At 36.8% G+C, this 13,741-nt stretch overlaps 1 protein-coding gene across 2 annotated transcripts in view; it reads right to left on the bottom strand.

Moving 5' to 3' along the window:
• The window catches only part of LOC145246077 (guanine nucleotide-binding protein G(o) subunit alpha-like), a 388,154-nt gene that overhangs the window by 11,589 nt on the left and 362,824 nt on the right, over positions 1–13,741 (bottom strand). For both annotated transcript variants that reach the window (XM_080107929.1, XM_080107930.1), the window contains exons 5-7: positions 10,710–10,838; positions 4,176–4,305; positions 1,614–1,767 (exon numbers count right to left, since the gene is read on the bottom strand). In XM_080107929.1, coding sequence (XP_079964055.1) covers positions 1,614–1,767; positions 4,176–4,305; positions 10,710–10,838 — 413 coding nt within the window. The remainder of the gene's footprint in view (positions 1–1,613; positions 1,768–4,175; positions 4,306–10,709; positions 10,839–13,741) is intronic.

Genomic DNA, 13,741 nt, shown 5'->3' on the forward strand with positions numbered 1-13,741 from the left:
AGATACTGCACTACCCCCCTCCAAAAAGAGGTGGTAACGGTTAGGAGAATTATAGCATGACCACAGGACAAATACTATACGATTTTCTTAAGGAGGAGGTAATGTTCAGGAGGATAGTCTCATGGCAACATAACATATTATACCCCCCCCCCCCCGAAAAAAAAGGAAAAAAAAGGAAGTTGTAATGCTTATGAGAATGATAACAGGATAGCAGAACAGATACAACACTATTCTCAATACAAAAAAAAGAAAAAAAATTCTTTAACAAATCAAAAGGACTCCAAACTTTAAAGCCCGCAGTAAACAGTGTTCAATCAAAATTGGTCCATGAGATTAAACTTCATCCGTAATTTAACTTCTGTTCAGATTTTCAGATCCCTGTTAACTATTATGAATGTTGGCGAGAGTTCATGCCAATATAACTTAGTAGCAAACAGAAATAGACCCAGTGCAGCTAGCATGATTGAAGCAGGGGGATCAAAGGTTATCCTGCCTGACAGAACGCACTGGAAACGCAGGTGTCAAAATAATATTGCATCATGTTTTTGCGGAATGGAACAGAGTTTCTACATAGTCAGACTCAGAAAGCAAGAGGGATGACACACGTCCTGAAAATGTTGAGAGAAACTAAATAAATGTCACCCCAATAACGTGGAAAGCATTTCTCGATTCCCAAGTAAAAGAACGAATTTTTGCCTCTCATTTTTTCATCCTCGTCAACAAAATTTTTCTCTCCTCAATCCAAACGTTTGAAACCTCGAAAAGACTCCATTGTGTTCCATGCATGAGAAGATTTGTCTTGGGTTAAGTAGAAGATCACAAGATTGTGGTTATGTGGAAAAGTGGCGATAAAAAAGAATGACAGACCAACGACAACGCATGTATGCAAGAAGAATTTTATTGCTCGATTTGAGAATCTAAACAAATGTCCCATCGATTATGCCTTTTGTGTCTTTCAATCCCCGAAGTAGAAGAAAACAAGTTAAGAAATAAAGAAAATTAGGTTGGTCTCTCCACCTGCAAACAACCCTTTTCTAAATAAAACCTTTAAAAGCCAACAAGTTGCCATTGTGTTTGATGCAGGAGTAGATTCGTTTTCAGTTAAATGGAAGATAACAAACAGAAGGGAATTACAGTCCATGTATTGAAAAGTGACGATAAAAAAGAGTGTAAGACGAGTGAGTGGCGAGCATGTATTTAAGAAAACTTTTATTGTTTCATTTGTTTCTTGGTCGCTCACTGGCAAACACATGTGCACAAGTGCATATTATTTAGAAACGACATGCATGAAAGGTTTGTTAATTTTTTGTTTAAAGTATGTTTCAAGTAATATATGAAATGCATAGATGAGAAATATGAAGATGTGGGAAATATGAAATGTGAAGATGTGGGAAATATGAAATGTGAAGGTATGGAAATGTGACTATATGTATATTTGAAGATGTGGAAATGTGGAATGTGACAATATGCAAATGTGAAATGTGGAAATATGAAATGTGAAGATATGAGAAATATGAAGATGGGGAAAATAGGAAATGTGAAGATGTGGAAAAATATAAAGGTATTGGCAAAATATAGGAAATGTGAAAATATGAAATCTTAAAAGTTGTTACCTGTATATTCTGTGAAACATCTGGATAATTGGGTGAATTTCAATTTTCGGATAAATAAATCTTCCTTGTTGAATAAAATAATGAAATCAGTTTTTTCCAAAAACTGGTTATTCACAACATCGCTAAACGTCTGCAAACTGTCTTGCATGGAATTCTGGGAAGGAAAAAAGAAAAAGAAAATGTGTTATGATGTCTCGTAATTGAACCTGAGTTCGTTGACATCCCAAATATTTTGCACAAACGCAATGAGCAATTTTTATATATAGATGAATAAGGTCAACTGTCGTTGCCCGAGGCTATAAAAGAGAAACAGAGAAGGTAAAAAAAAATATGCATACAACATCTTTATATCAAAACTCTTATCTCGTTGTCTTTCTCAAGCTGTCTATTTTATCACATCCCCCCTCCCTTTTCCCTCTTATCTTTGCCCAGCCCATTCCTCACTTTTGTTCCAATGTATTGAAAATAAGGATACTGTAAAACATTCACCTTTTCTTCATAGCATTAGAAATGGTTGAAAACCCGACCTAACTCTGACGAAACCTGGTCCAGTTAGACCCTCAAAGTAATTAAAAAAAATTTTTTTTTTTAGATATTAATTATCCGGAACAACAATGATAAAAAATATATCAACTTTGTGGGTTTTATCTGCACTTACACACATGCATACACACATATGCATGCATACACACATGTATGCACACACATGCATACACACATGCATACACACACATGCACACATGCATACACACATGCTTACACACATATGCACACATGAATACACACATGCATGCACACATACATGCATGCACACATGTATGCGCGCACACATACACACACATGCATGCACACACACATGCATACACACATGCACACACACATGCATGCACACAGTTACTATCCTCGAGTGTCTAAGGTCTCTCTGTACAAGGGTTTGTCAGAACAACCTGGCATGAGGATACTTTTTCCCTAGAAGTTAACCCTGACCAAATATTCAAAATCACATTTTGTATTCACTGCCCAAATAAGATCTTCATTTCTATGGCTAACCCACATTAGCTTTTAGGAGGAATGGTGCACCTTCTCCGAATGATGTTACCTCAAGTAATAGCATGAAGCTGGCTAATCCACCAGACTAGATGAACTTTTGTCCTGCAATCCAGTATTGCAACTGAAACGGAAGGAGCTACTGTCAATTGGGGATCATTACTACAGGGGCACTCTAAGGAGGGAGTTCGGCAGCAAGATTTCTGTTTACTTCACACTTAAATTCCTGCATGTTTGTATCATCAGGGAAACATAATACAGGCAGGGAAATCCAAAGGTTAGCAGTTTAAAGGAAGAGGTGAGATTTTGCGGCTTGTTGTGTTAGTCGGGGAGGGGGCATCAGTGTTACAAGTTCGTTGGAGCACCATCCATTGAATCACTTGTAAAACAGACGCAGGGATGCAACCTTGCAGCAATGGGACAGAGATTGGAGTTTGGCTGACAGTGTGGGACCTGTTTGATTTTGTTTCTATTTAAGAGAGAGAAAGAGACAGAGAGGGGGAAAAGAAAAGAGTGAGAGAGAGAAGAGGATAGCAAGAGGGAGGGGGGAGAGAGGGGGAAAAGAGAGAGAGGGAAGGAGAGGAAGAGGGAAGGAGAGGAAGAGGGAAGGAGAGGAAGAGGGAAGGAGAGGAAGAGGGAAAGAGAAAAGAGGATAGCAAGAGGGAGGCAGAGAGAGAGGGGGAGAGAAGGGGAAAAGAGAGAGAGGGAAGGAGAGGAAGAGGGAGAGAGAGAAGAGGATAGCAAGAGGGAGGCAGAGAGAGGGGGGAGAGAGGGGGAAAAGAGAGAAAGGGAAGGAGAGAGAGAGAGAGAGAGAGAGAGAGAGAGAGAGAGAGAGAGAGAGAGAGACTTGTAACTTATGCAATGGCCATATATGGCAATAATATTCCATGCCTGTTCAAAATTGCAAACGTTCAATCAAAGAATAGATCAGACGATTAAAGTGGGTAGACATATCACTTTTGCTTCCCCAATTTGAGGAGCTGGTTGTAACAATAAAGTGAGAGTATGTTACTCCTGCAGATTAGATAAAATGTTCTGCTTGGAATTCCATTCATATTCACAAGTTCAACAGAAAGACTCCCGAGCTTGACAAGACGCACAAGGCATAAGGACCCTTTTCCCTACAATTAAACACTACATATTCGATTTAGAATAATCCCGTGGCCCATGGCACAGTGGATAGAGTCATTTAGCATCTACGGTCCCAGGTGAACATTGTATGAAGATAGCAGTTTCAATCCTACCCAAAGCAGGCCATAGGATTAGTTGGCCAAAAACGTGATGAGAGGACAGCAAATATGAAAGAAAGTAATTACTGAGGATGCGGTTGAGACACCCAGAGCATTCCTATTCTGTCACGGTGAACCTGTAACACTGGCTGGCACACCTGACGAAAGCCAGAGGAATAACACGTTTTCGGTTTGAGAACCAATACAGAAAAGTGAGGGTGGGAGGAGGGGCAATGTTACATTTTGGTTTTCAGTAAAAAAGGAATTCTTCACATTTCTTCCGTACCACGGTTGGTTCTTCTTCGAGGATCTCGTCGAAACCGCTGAGAGCTGTGAAGAATAAAACAGCTGACACCCCGTCAAAAAAGTGGATCCATTTTTTTCTTTGGCTTTTTTGTCCAGCTACGTCGATTAATCTGGAAAAAAAAAAAAAAAGACAAAAAATAAAATAAATAAACAATAAAAAGAAAATTTGCACACTTCAGCAAAACTTGTCACTAATCTAAGGGAGATAACTTTATTTTACAAAGAAGGAAGCAAGAACAGAGAATAATTTTAAGGTTTTGCTTATTAAGCAAACAAAAGAATCAAAGTGTAGTATCTGTTCTTTAGATCTACACTTCAATCTCTTGTTCTCTGTCAGTGGAGGAGAAATCCTTCACGACTGAGACAATTTTTATTTTTGTTCCTTTTCTCCACATTAAAAAACGACCCTAACTCTGTCCTGTTCCTATTTACACTCCTGTAAATAGGAACAAAAGAAGAATAGAAAGTTAACCTCATAACTCTCGCTTCTCTTATTTTGTCCTTTAGTTCTCACATTCAATGAACGATTTCTGACAAAGAGAGAAAATTGCTGTTTTCTGGATCAGAAAATTTATCTAAAATTTATTGTTAGCAAATTTTGACTTTAAAATAGTTTTTTTCTTTTTTTGAGCTTCTATCATCAATTGGATTCATGCCTTGTCTGGAGTGATTTCCATAAAAAAATAAAACTAGGATTGCTTAGAATAGTTCAGATGACTAATAATGGATATAGTTTTAAAAATGTTACACAAGTAACTCGAGGCTTGTCAAATTTTAATGCAATAACTTTGGAAAAATCAATTTTACAAAGACTAACCATTAAAACATTACAACAAAATTTAGAAAATCACGTTTTAGTATTTTTTTTTTCTTTTTTTTACATAGGCATCGCCACATTATCAAGGCCAAGAGGCCACTCAAGGATAAGGGTTAAAGAGTGTACAGTAGAAATTGGACAATATCGTAATCATTAGTAATGAAAATTTGGTAAATTTGATAACTTATATGGAACGGCTCATCAAGAACTTATTTACGTTAGACTTGAACACAACCATATTGTAGTCACCCGGAAAGCAGGAAAACAGAAGACAATTCCACAGGCGTGCAGTTCTAAGAAAGAAGCTTTGTTCATGGAATCTACGTTTAGGTTTAGGCACAGATAAAGAGTGGGGGGAATTATTGATAGTGTTTACAGCTAGACGAGTGTTTCTTGTGAAAGTTTGGCGAGGGGGGACCATAGATTGAAGCTCAGTTGAACACTTTCCATGAAAATAACGATAAAGCAGAGACAAACTCGCAACATCTCTTCTGTGAGATAGAGGTTGCAGCGCAGAGTTAGTAACCAAAAGACTTTTTACCTGGTTTTTGCCTACATATTGTATAGTAAACATATTGTGTTTTTTTTTTTTTTTTTTTTTTTTACACAGTGATTACCACTTATCAAGGCCCGGAAGCCACTCAGGGATAAGGGTTACTGCAAGTACATTACGTTAGTGTGGAGATTTGATGAAGTGTTTATTAAGGGGGGCGGTTCCTTAGGAATTTGTTAACATTGGACTTGAAGATATCCAAGTTGTAATCCGGAGGGAAGGAGGCAGACGGAACAGAGTTCCACAGGCGTGCAGTTCTAAGAAAGAAGCTTTGTTCATGGAATCCGCGTTTTGATTTAGGCACAGATATAGAGTGGGGGAACTTTTTCACAGTGGATTCAGCTAGACGGGTATTTTTCGTGAAAGATTGGCGAGGGGGGACCAGGGATTGGAGTTCAGACGAGCACCTGCCATGGAAATAACGATAAAACAAGGATAGGTTCGCAACGTCTCTTCTGTGGGAGAGAGGTTGCAGGGTAGAGAAAAGGGCATCCCCCACTAAGCCACGAAGTCTATTTTCTACTCTGTCAAGGCAGGATAGGCTGTTTTTAGCAGCTCCTGCCCAGATATGGCAACAGTATTCCATCCTTGGACATACTTGGCTTTTATATAGATAGAGAATTGCGTCAGTAGTGAGATATCTTCTGGAGCGGTAGAAGGATCCCACCATATTTCCAGCGACCTTGGCAACAGACTTGATGTACGTGTTCCATTTCAGATCAGTAGTAAAGGTCAAACCCAGAAGCTTGTCAAAACACGGGGCCTCTCCCAGACGAGAGCCATCCATCCCAATTGTTGCCAGATGGGGATCAGAGCGTTGATGATGTAAGGATAGGAGTTTGGTTTTGGATGCATTAAAGGTAACCAGCCACATCTTCCCCCACTGAACCACGCGATCTAGATCAGAGGAGAGAGAATCAGAGAGAACTTTGTTATTTACAGCCTTTGATGTGTTGCTGTAGATGGTCGTGTCATCAGCATAGATGTCAACGAATGATTTAAGTATGGGTTTAGGGAGGTCATTGATGTAGATCAGGAAGAGAGTTGGGCCTAGGATTGACCCCTGAGGGACTCCAGCATTTATATTGCAGGCCTCCGATTTTTGTCCATCTACCACTACTCTTATGAGCCTATTGGAGAGAAATGATTTAATGATTGAGAAAACATTTCCAGTTATACCGTAGCTGGAAATCTTGTGAAGTAGACCCTTATGCCATACCTTGTCGAAGGCCTTTGATATGTCAAGAGCAATTGCCCTAGAAAGGAAGCCTTTGTCAAGAGATTCACTAATCCTGTGGGATATAACGGTCAGCACATCTGCGGTAGATCTTGCAGAGCGGAAACCATATTGTGTGTCACTAAGAAGGTTGTTTCTGCTGAGGTGGTGGACTATTTCTCTATTTAATATGGATTCCAGCAACTTACTCATAACACACAGGAGACTTATTGGTCTGTACTGAGAGGGAGATGACTTATCACCTGAATTCTTAAATACAGGGCAAACTGATGAGGTCTTCCAGGGAGTTGGAAAGCACTTCTCCTTAAGGCAGCGCTTAAATAGTTTCGTAAGTATGGGAGCAAGTTCTGGTTGAAGCTTTTTTAACACTATAATTGGGATGCCATCAGGGCCAGTTGCTTTACTGGAATCTAGGTTCTTTATTAGCTTGGCGACCTCATGCATAGTAAACATATTGTATAGTAAACGTATTGCATAGTAAACGTATTGTATAGTAAACGTATTGTATAGTAAACGTATTGTATAGTAAACATATTGTATAGTAAACATATTGTATAGTAAACATATTGTATAGTAAACATATTGTATAGTAAACGTATTGTATAGTAAACACACACACATATATATATAACTACTTAATTTACTCACATAAAATTAATATACGAAAGTATAACTTTATGCATAAACTTTAAGTATTTACTTCAAAAGTGCTCAATACGTAGGTAGAGCTAGTTAGTACATTATAAAATATATATGGCGATTAAGCTACACTGAATATTCCGCGTTTCATCCACTCTAGGACTCTTCAGGCTTATGTGTGAATTTTGTCTTTTAAAATGTAAAATTTGCGCATAAGCCTGAAGAGTCCTAGAGTGGATGAAATGGGGAATATTCAGTGTAGCTGAATCGCCATATATATTTTATAACTTACTATATATATATATATATATATATATGTATGTATGTATGTATATATGTACATATATATATATGTATGTATGTATGTATATATGTATATATATATCAACATGTACCCACACGTATATATATATATATATATATATATATATATATATATATATGTATGTATATATATAAACATGTACACATACGTATATATATATATATTTATATATTTTCAATTTGTCTTTACATAAGTAGTAATATTTGTTTCTACACAGTCATGAGCATGTTTCAGCAAAAGAAGGCTTCTTTTTTTTTTTGTAAACGGGTCATGGGAGTGATGGTTCAGCTGTGGGGAGAACAGGGTTGATTGGGTGCGAATTGCTTAGTTTATTTATTTTCCTATTTGTTTATTTACTTATTTACCGAGTCTTTATTCATTCATTTTCATGTTGGTGTTAGGGAATAGAGTTTGTAGGGTTAGGGGTTGATGAATTAGGTTCTAAAGTCAAAGCGTATGTAGATGTTATCTTAAACAAGTATGCGATTCGCCTGTCTGCTACTCGCTGGCTGTCTGAAACTTCAAGGGTAGGTGTATCTTAAAGTCCTTTTTTATTATTTGCTTTATTTTAGTATTCCTATTTGTATCCGTGAAATACAACTAAGAATACTTAAATAAACTAACAAAATATCGAGAACAGACCTCTCTTTCTCTGTCTTTTGTCCCCCGTCCACTGGACACTCCTGTATTGACGATCTTCATTGAAGGTAATGGCTGGCCGACCTGCGACAACCAAAGAACGTTCAACTCTCCCTTTTTCTCACTGTTCAACTTTTTGCTGCCGAAACAAACCTTACGCTTTTTTTGTTTGAAAAGACATTTTGTTTTCTATTCTATATTTTTGACTGATTAATTCATAAAGATGTAATTCCGCACCGTTTTTTTTTCTTTTTTTTTTCACAGGCATCCCCACATTATCAAGGCCAAGAGGCCACTCGAGGATAATGGTTAAAAAGTGTACAGTAGAAATTGGACAATATAGTAATCATTAGTAATGAAAATTTGGTAAACTCGTTAACTTAAGTGGAACGGCTCACCAAGAACTTATTTACGTTAGACTTGGAGACAACCATATTGTAGTCAGCCGGAAAGCAGGAAAACAGAAGACAATTCCACATGTGTGCAGTTCTAAGAAAGAAGCTTTGTTCATGGTATCTATGTTTAGGTTTAGGCACAGATAAAGAGTGGGGGGAATTATTGATAGTGTTTTCAGCTAGACAAGTGTTTCTTGTGAAAGTTTGGCGAGACCATAGACTGAAGCTCAGTCCAACATTTTCCATGAAAATAACGTTAAATGTTGTTAATAGTTACGGTCGCTTTGGGAGTGTGACAACGGTCATTGAAACATGCGTCCAAGGGTGGCATGTGCGTATTGTAAAAAGTCACCAACATTTTGTAATGGGATGATATAGTTTCCCCATTTAATACGAAGAAATTAAGATTTATTACACAAAAGATAATGTCAATTATCCAAATAGTAATATATATTAAAAATAAAATATAATAATAAATAATTATTAATATAACTAATAATTATAATGATAATATTGATTATCCAAATAATAACATAATAAAAATAAAATATAATAAAATAATTATTAACATAATTAATAATTATAACAAAATAACAATACTTAAAATATTATATAATGATATAAAACAATAAAAATAATAAATTACTTAATTAAAAGGGGAAAACAATAAAAAATTATATAAATAATAAAAAAAAAATATTACTTAAGAATTTGAAAATAAAACGTTTAAATTAGCGTCTCTGGAGACTTTCAAATGAAAGAACAAAAATTATTCTTTTTGTTCTTTTTTGGAAGCATCTTTAACGATCGTGAATGGTCGTATATTCTAACTCAGTTATAACACGACGTTGGGACACAAACTAGACGCGACCAATCTTTATAACTCCGACCGAAAGAAAAACAAGAAAACTCGAGTTGTTAAAATAACCGATGAACCAAACAAGTTACAGAGAAGAAATCTCTTTCCTCATCAAACTGGTAAACATAGATTTTTCTTAATCATATTGAACCAAAAAGCGCATGTATGTCTAAAAGCTAAAAAAACAAAATTACTTAAAAACCTTTTCATCTATCAAAAGGGAAATAATCAGAAAACAGAGTTATCTCCCTTAACACTAGAATATAAACACCTTATCGAAACCCATTTTTTTACTATTTTTAATTTTGCTTTTCTTTCTTTGTTGATAAAAATTTGTTTTACTTTTCAAAATATCTTTTTTTTTTACTCTTTTATTCTTTATTTGATTATGTTTGCGGTTTTCCGATACCCATAGACTAAAGGAAACCATAACACACTCAAACTCGAAACCCGACCGCTGGGAAACAAAAAGGTGACACATGCAAATTAAGACGGTTGAATTTGAGCAAATCAAAAGCCGGTATTTCTTTCATTTGGCAAGGAGATTGTTTGTTGAACGGTTAATTCGTGTCTACAGTGGGGAAAAAGTAAGACGAATTTTCTACGAACGTCGAAACGGGAAGAGAAAAAGGATTTTTTTTTTTGTGTGTGTGTACCGAGAACTTTGTAAGCTACAAAAGAAAAAAGCTTGTTTTTGCATGAACATCTAACAGTATTCGGCAGTTTACAGGAAAACTTTAATTTCAAGACTTCAAGCTATTTCGGCCATGCTACTATATATGTCAGCGCAACTTGAAAGCGTGTGGTTTAAGAACAAATTATATTAGGTGTGTATGATGAATACAAAAACATTCACACTAGGGTTAATGTGTGTGTGTGTATGTGTGTGTGTATGTATGTGTGTATGTATGTGTGTGTATGTGTATGTGTGTGTATATGTGTGTGTGTGTGTGTATGTGTATATGTGTGTGTGTGTATGTGTGCATGTTAAGGGAGGAGGACAAAATGTGACAGAAACAAAAACAAAACAAAACAAACAAAAAAACTAACCTGTACGATAGATTGTTGATTGTAAAAATCGACTCTTGGACACCCAGAGTTGCTCGGCGGATATGAAGGATGTCCGGAATGGTTGGAATGTAATTTTGTTGGGTGATTCGATGGACATTGGACAGGAAACTATATAAAAAACAAAACAAAAAAAAACGAAGACAAGAATAAATCCAAACTCAATTGATTTCGAACCTTGCTAAGTGCAGCTACACTGATGAGTGATAAAGCATGGTTGTGGATAATCAAATCAATATATATATATATATATATATATATATATATATATATATATATATATATATATATATACACACATTAGCAGGTTACCCGACCCTGCCAGCTCGTAAAATACTCATAAATATATTTTAATTCATACAGAAGATGAAACACATGCATGCGAGTATTATGTTTTTTCTAAACAGTACAATTGTAATTGTAAGACTGAAACCGATGGAAAACATTAACCATGATTTCATCTACGGCACGAACAATGCTGTGATACAAGATAAAGAAGACTGGTCTGATTATGTATCCCTTACACCTATATTAAAAAAAAAAGAAAAAAGATGCGGTAACCATTACAAAATGAAAATATCATATTCCAAAAATTATGTAAATTGACCAAGTAGTTTTATTTTTAAATAAGAAAATCAAATTTTATGAATAACAGAAAATGGCACCACCATCTATGGCAACACTTCGAAGAGCATTAATCGTCAATATATTCCTGATTTTCTCTCTTCTGACCTAGAGCACGTCGTGCCATGATGGAAAAAAGTGGTTGATTGTTTATTATTTTTTTTTTTACAAAGGAGTAACCATTTATCAAGGCCCGGGAGCCACTTGAGGATAAGGGTTAAGTGTACAATGGTCAAGGGGAACATTTCATAGTAATCGTTAGTAGTGGAAATTTGGTAAATTGGATTACTTAAGGGGATAGCTCATCAAGAATTTGTTTACATTGGACTTGAAGACACCCATATTGTAGTCAGTTAGAAAGCAGGAAAACGGAACAGAGGTCCACAATCGTGCAGTTCTAAGAAATAAACGTTGTTCATGGAATATATGTTTAGGTTTAGGCACAGATAAAAAGTGGGGAAAATTATTGATAGTGGATTCAGCTAGACGAATATTTTTCGTGAAAGTCAGGCCAGGTGAGGGACCATACATTGGAGCTCGGAGGAGCACTTGCCATGAAAATAACGATAAAGCAAAGACAGGCTTTTAATGCATTTAAGACCAAGCTATTCTCCTTTCACCACCATGACTCTGATTCTCACTTTGTCCCAATTGAAATGAATGGCTCTCACCTTGAGAGAAAACCTCTTTGCTTTGAGAAACTTTTGAGATCGGTCTTTACTCTAGACCTGAAATGGAAGATTTACATCAAATCCGTTGCCAATGTTGCTGGAAAAATGTTTGCATCATTCTACTACTCCAGAAAGTATGTTACTTCTGACACAATTATCTATACGCATATAGATGTAGTATTGTTACCACATCTGGGAAGGTGCCGGGTTAGGGTCAAGTGCTGCGCAGAGAATCCTTTCCTGCCTTGACAGAGTATAAAAAAAGTAAAAAAAAACCCTGAAAACTCATTGAATTTGTGTTTAAAAAAAAAAATCACGCACACGAATTTAAAGTTTCAATTAAAGGTTTTTTTTGAGACAGGCTCGAGGTGCGGTGGACTGCAAGCTAAATGCACCCAATGGAATCCGAGAAAAGAGGAGGGGGGCGAACGACAGGCATAGAAAAAAGACCAGTTGTGATAAAGAGAAAAAAATAAAAAGAAAAAAAGGCAGATATGGCTAGAATGGCGTGTGCGGGGGGTATTTCTTTTGGCCAAGAGAGCTGTGAACGCTAATTGACCATGACAGCCCGGAGTGAAAAGAAGTACCAATGAAATTCCAATTTACAAAGCGACCATTGTTGACAGGCCCCCTGGTGCTTGGGTGGCCTCTACTGAAAAGACGCGTGGCCTTTGTGGAATTGGATTTGGTTCATTTTTATGATCCCTCAAAGTTAATTGAATGAGACCATTCTGGTTTTAATGGCCCGTCAAATTCTATTAGGCACACGCCGGCTGAGATATTCTACTCATTGCCAACAGAAGAAGAAGAAGAAACAACCCCTTTTTTGGGCATAGGCCGCCTGGTGAAGATTTGAGTGACAGCGGTTCCGGCATCCTGATTGGCCAAAGGGCCGAATGAGAGAAAAAGAAGAAGATTTAGCTCCCGCCCCCATAATATAAGCAGCGAGTTTTGAGAGACCGACAGACTCAGAGACCGAGACATGGAGTGACGCCCTCCCCCCCTGGGCTCGAACGAGCGAAAAAGCACCTCATCGATTGACCTGCCGACGCGTAGCCATTTAGTCGTTATCGAAAACGAAAGACCTTGCAGTTAACAAACGGCCAGTCCCTAACTTATTAGTGAAATACGAAACGACGATTGTAGCCCTTCATGAATAACAAGGAATTTTGAATCAGAAAAAAAAACAAAAACAAATATCGACTTGTCTTTTTTTTTTAATTCGTTTGGCATGCTTGCAGAAACGCTCGACGAGTCTCTTTCAGGTACTGGCCGCTGACATTCTCATCAGAAGACACGAGGAACAATCGGGGAACATCTACCACCAAACGACAAGCGAGTGACATAAGTGCCACATTTTTCCCAAGGAATCACTTAGAGGTCAGTGGCATTGAAATGAAACGGGTGTCACATAGACATCTGGTACATAGAGAATAGCATAGAGATTCAGGACCACTTCCAATGTCTTCACTGTGAGAATTTTGTACGTACTAGCAGGACCTGTGGAAATTCTATGGATGAGAAATATATTTAATCAGCAAATGTTTCGAAAAAGCTCATATTTTTTTTCTGGATAGTGAACAAAATTATGTTTTTGGATAGAAAAACCAATGACACACACCAAATATAAAGTTTATTAATATTTCTATGCAAATAGTGTCCATGTATTTTAAGTACAGAACTGACCCAAACGAGATAAATTGATAAATACTAATAAAT

This window comes from Euprymna scolopes, chromosome 23 (genome assembly GCF_053919585.1).
Source record: "Euprymna scolopes isolate OS-2025 chromosome 23, ASM5391958v1, whole genome shotgun sequence".
Classification (NCBI taxonomy): Eukaryota; Metazoa; Mollusca; class Cephalopoda; order Sepiida; family Sepiolidae; genus Euprymna; species Euprymna scolopes.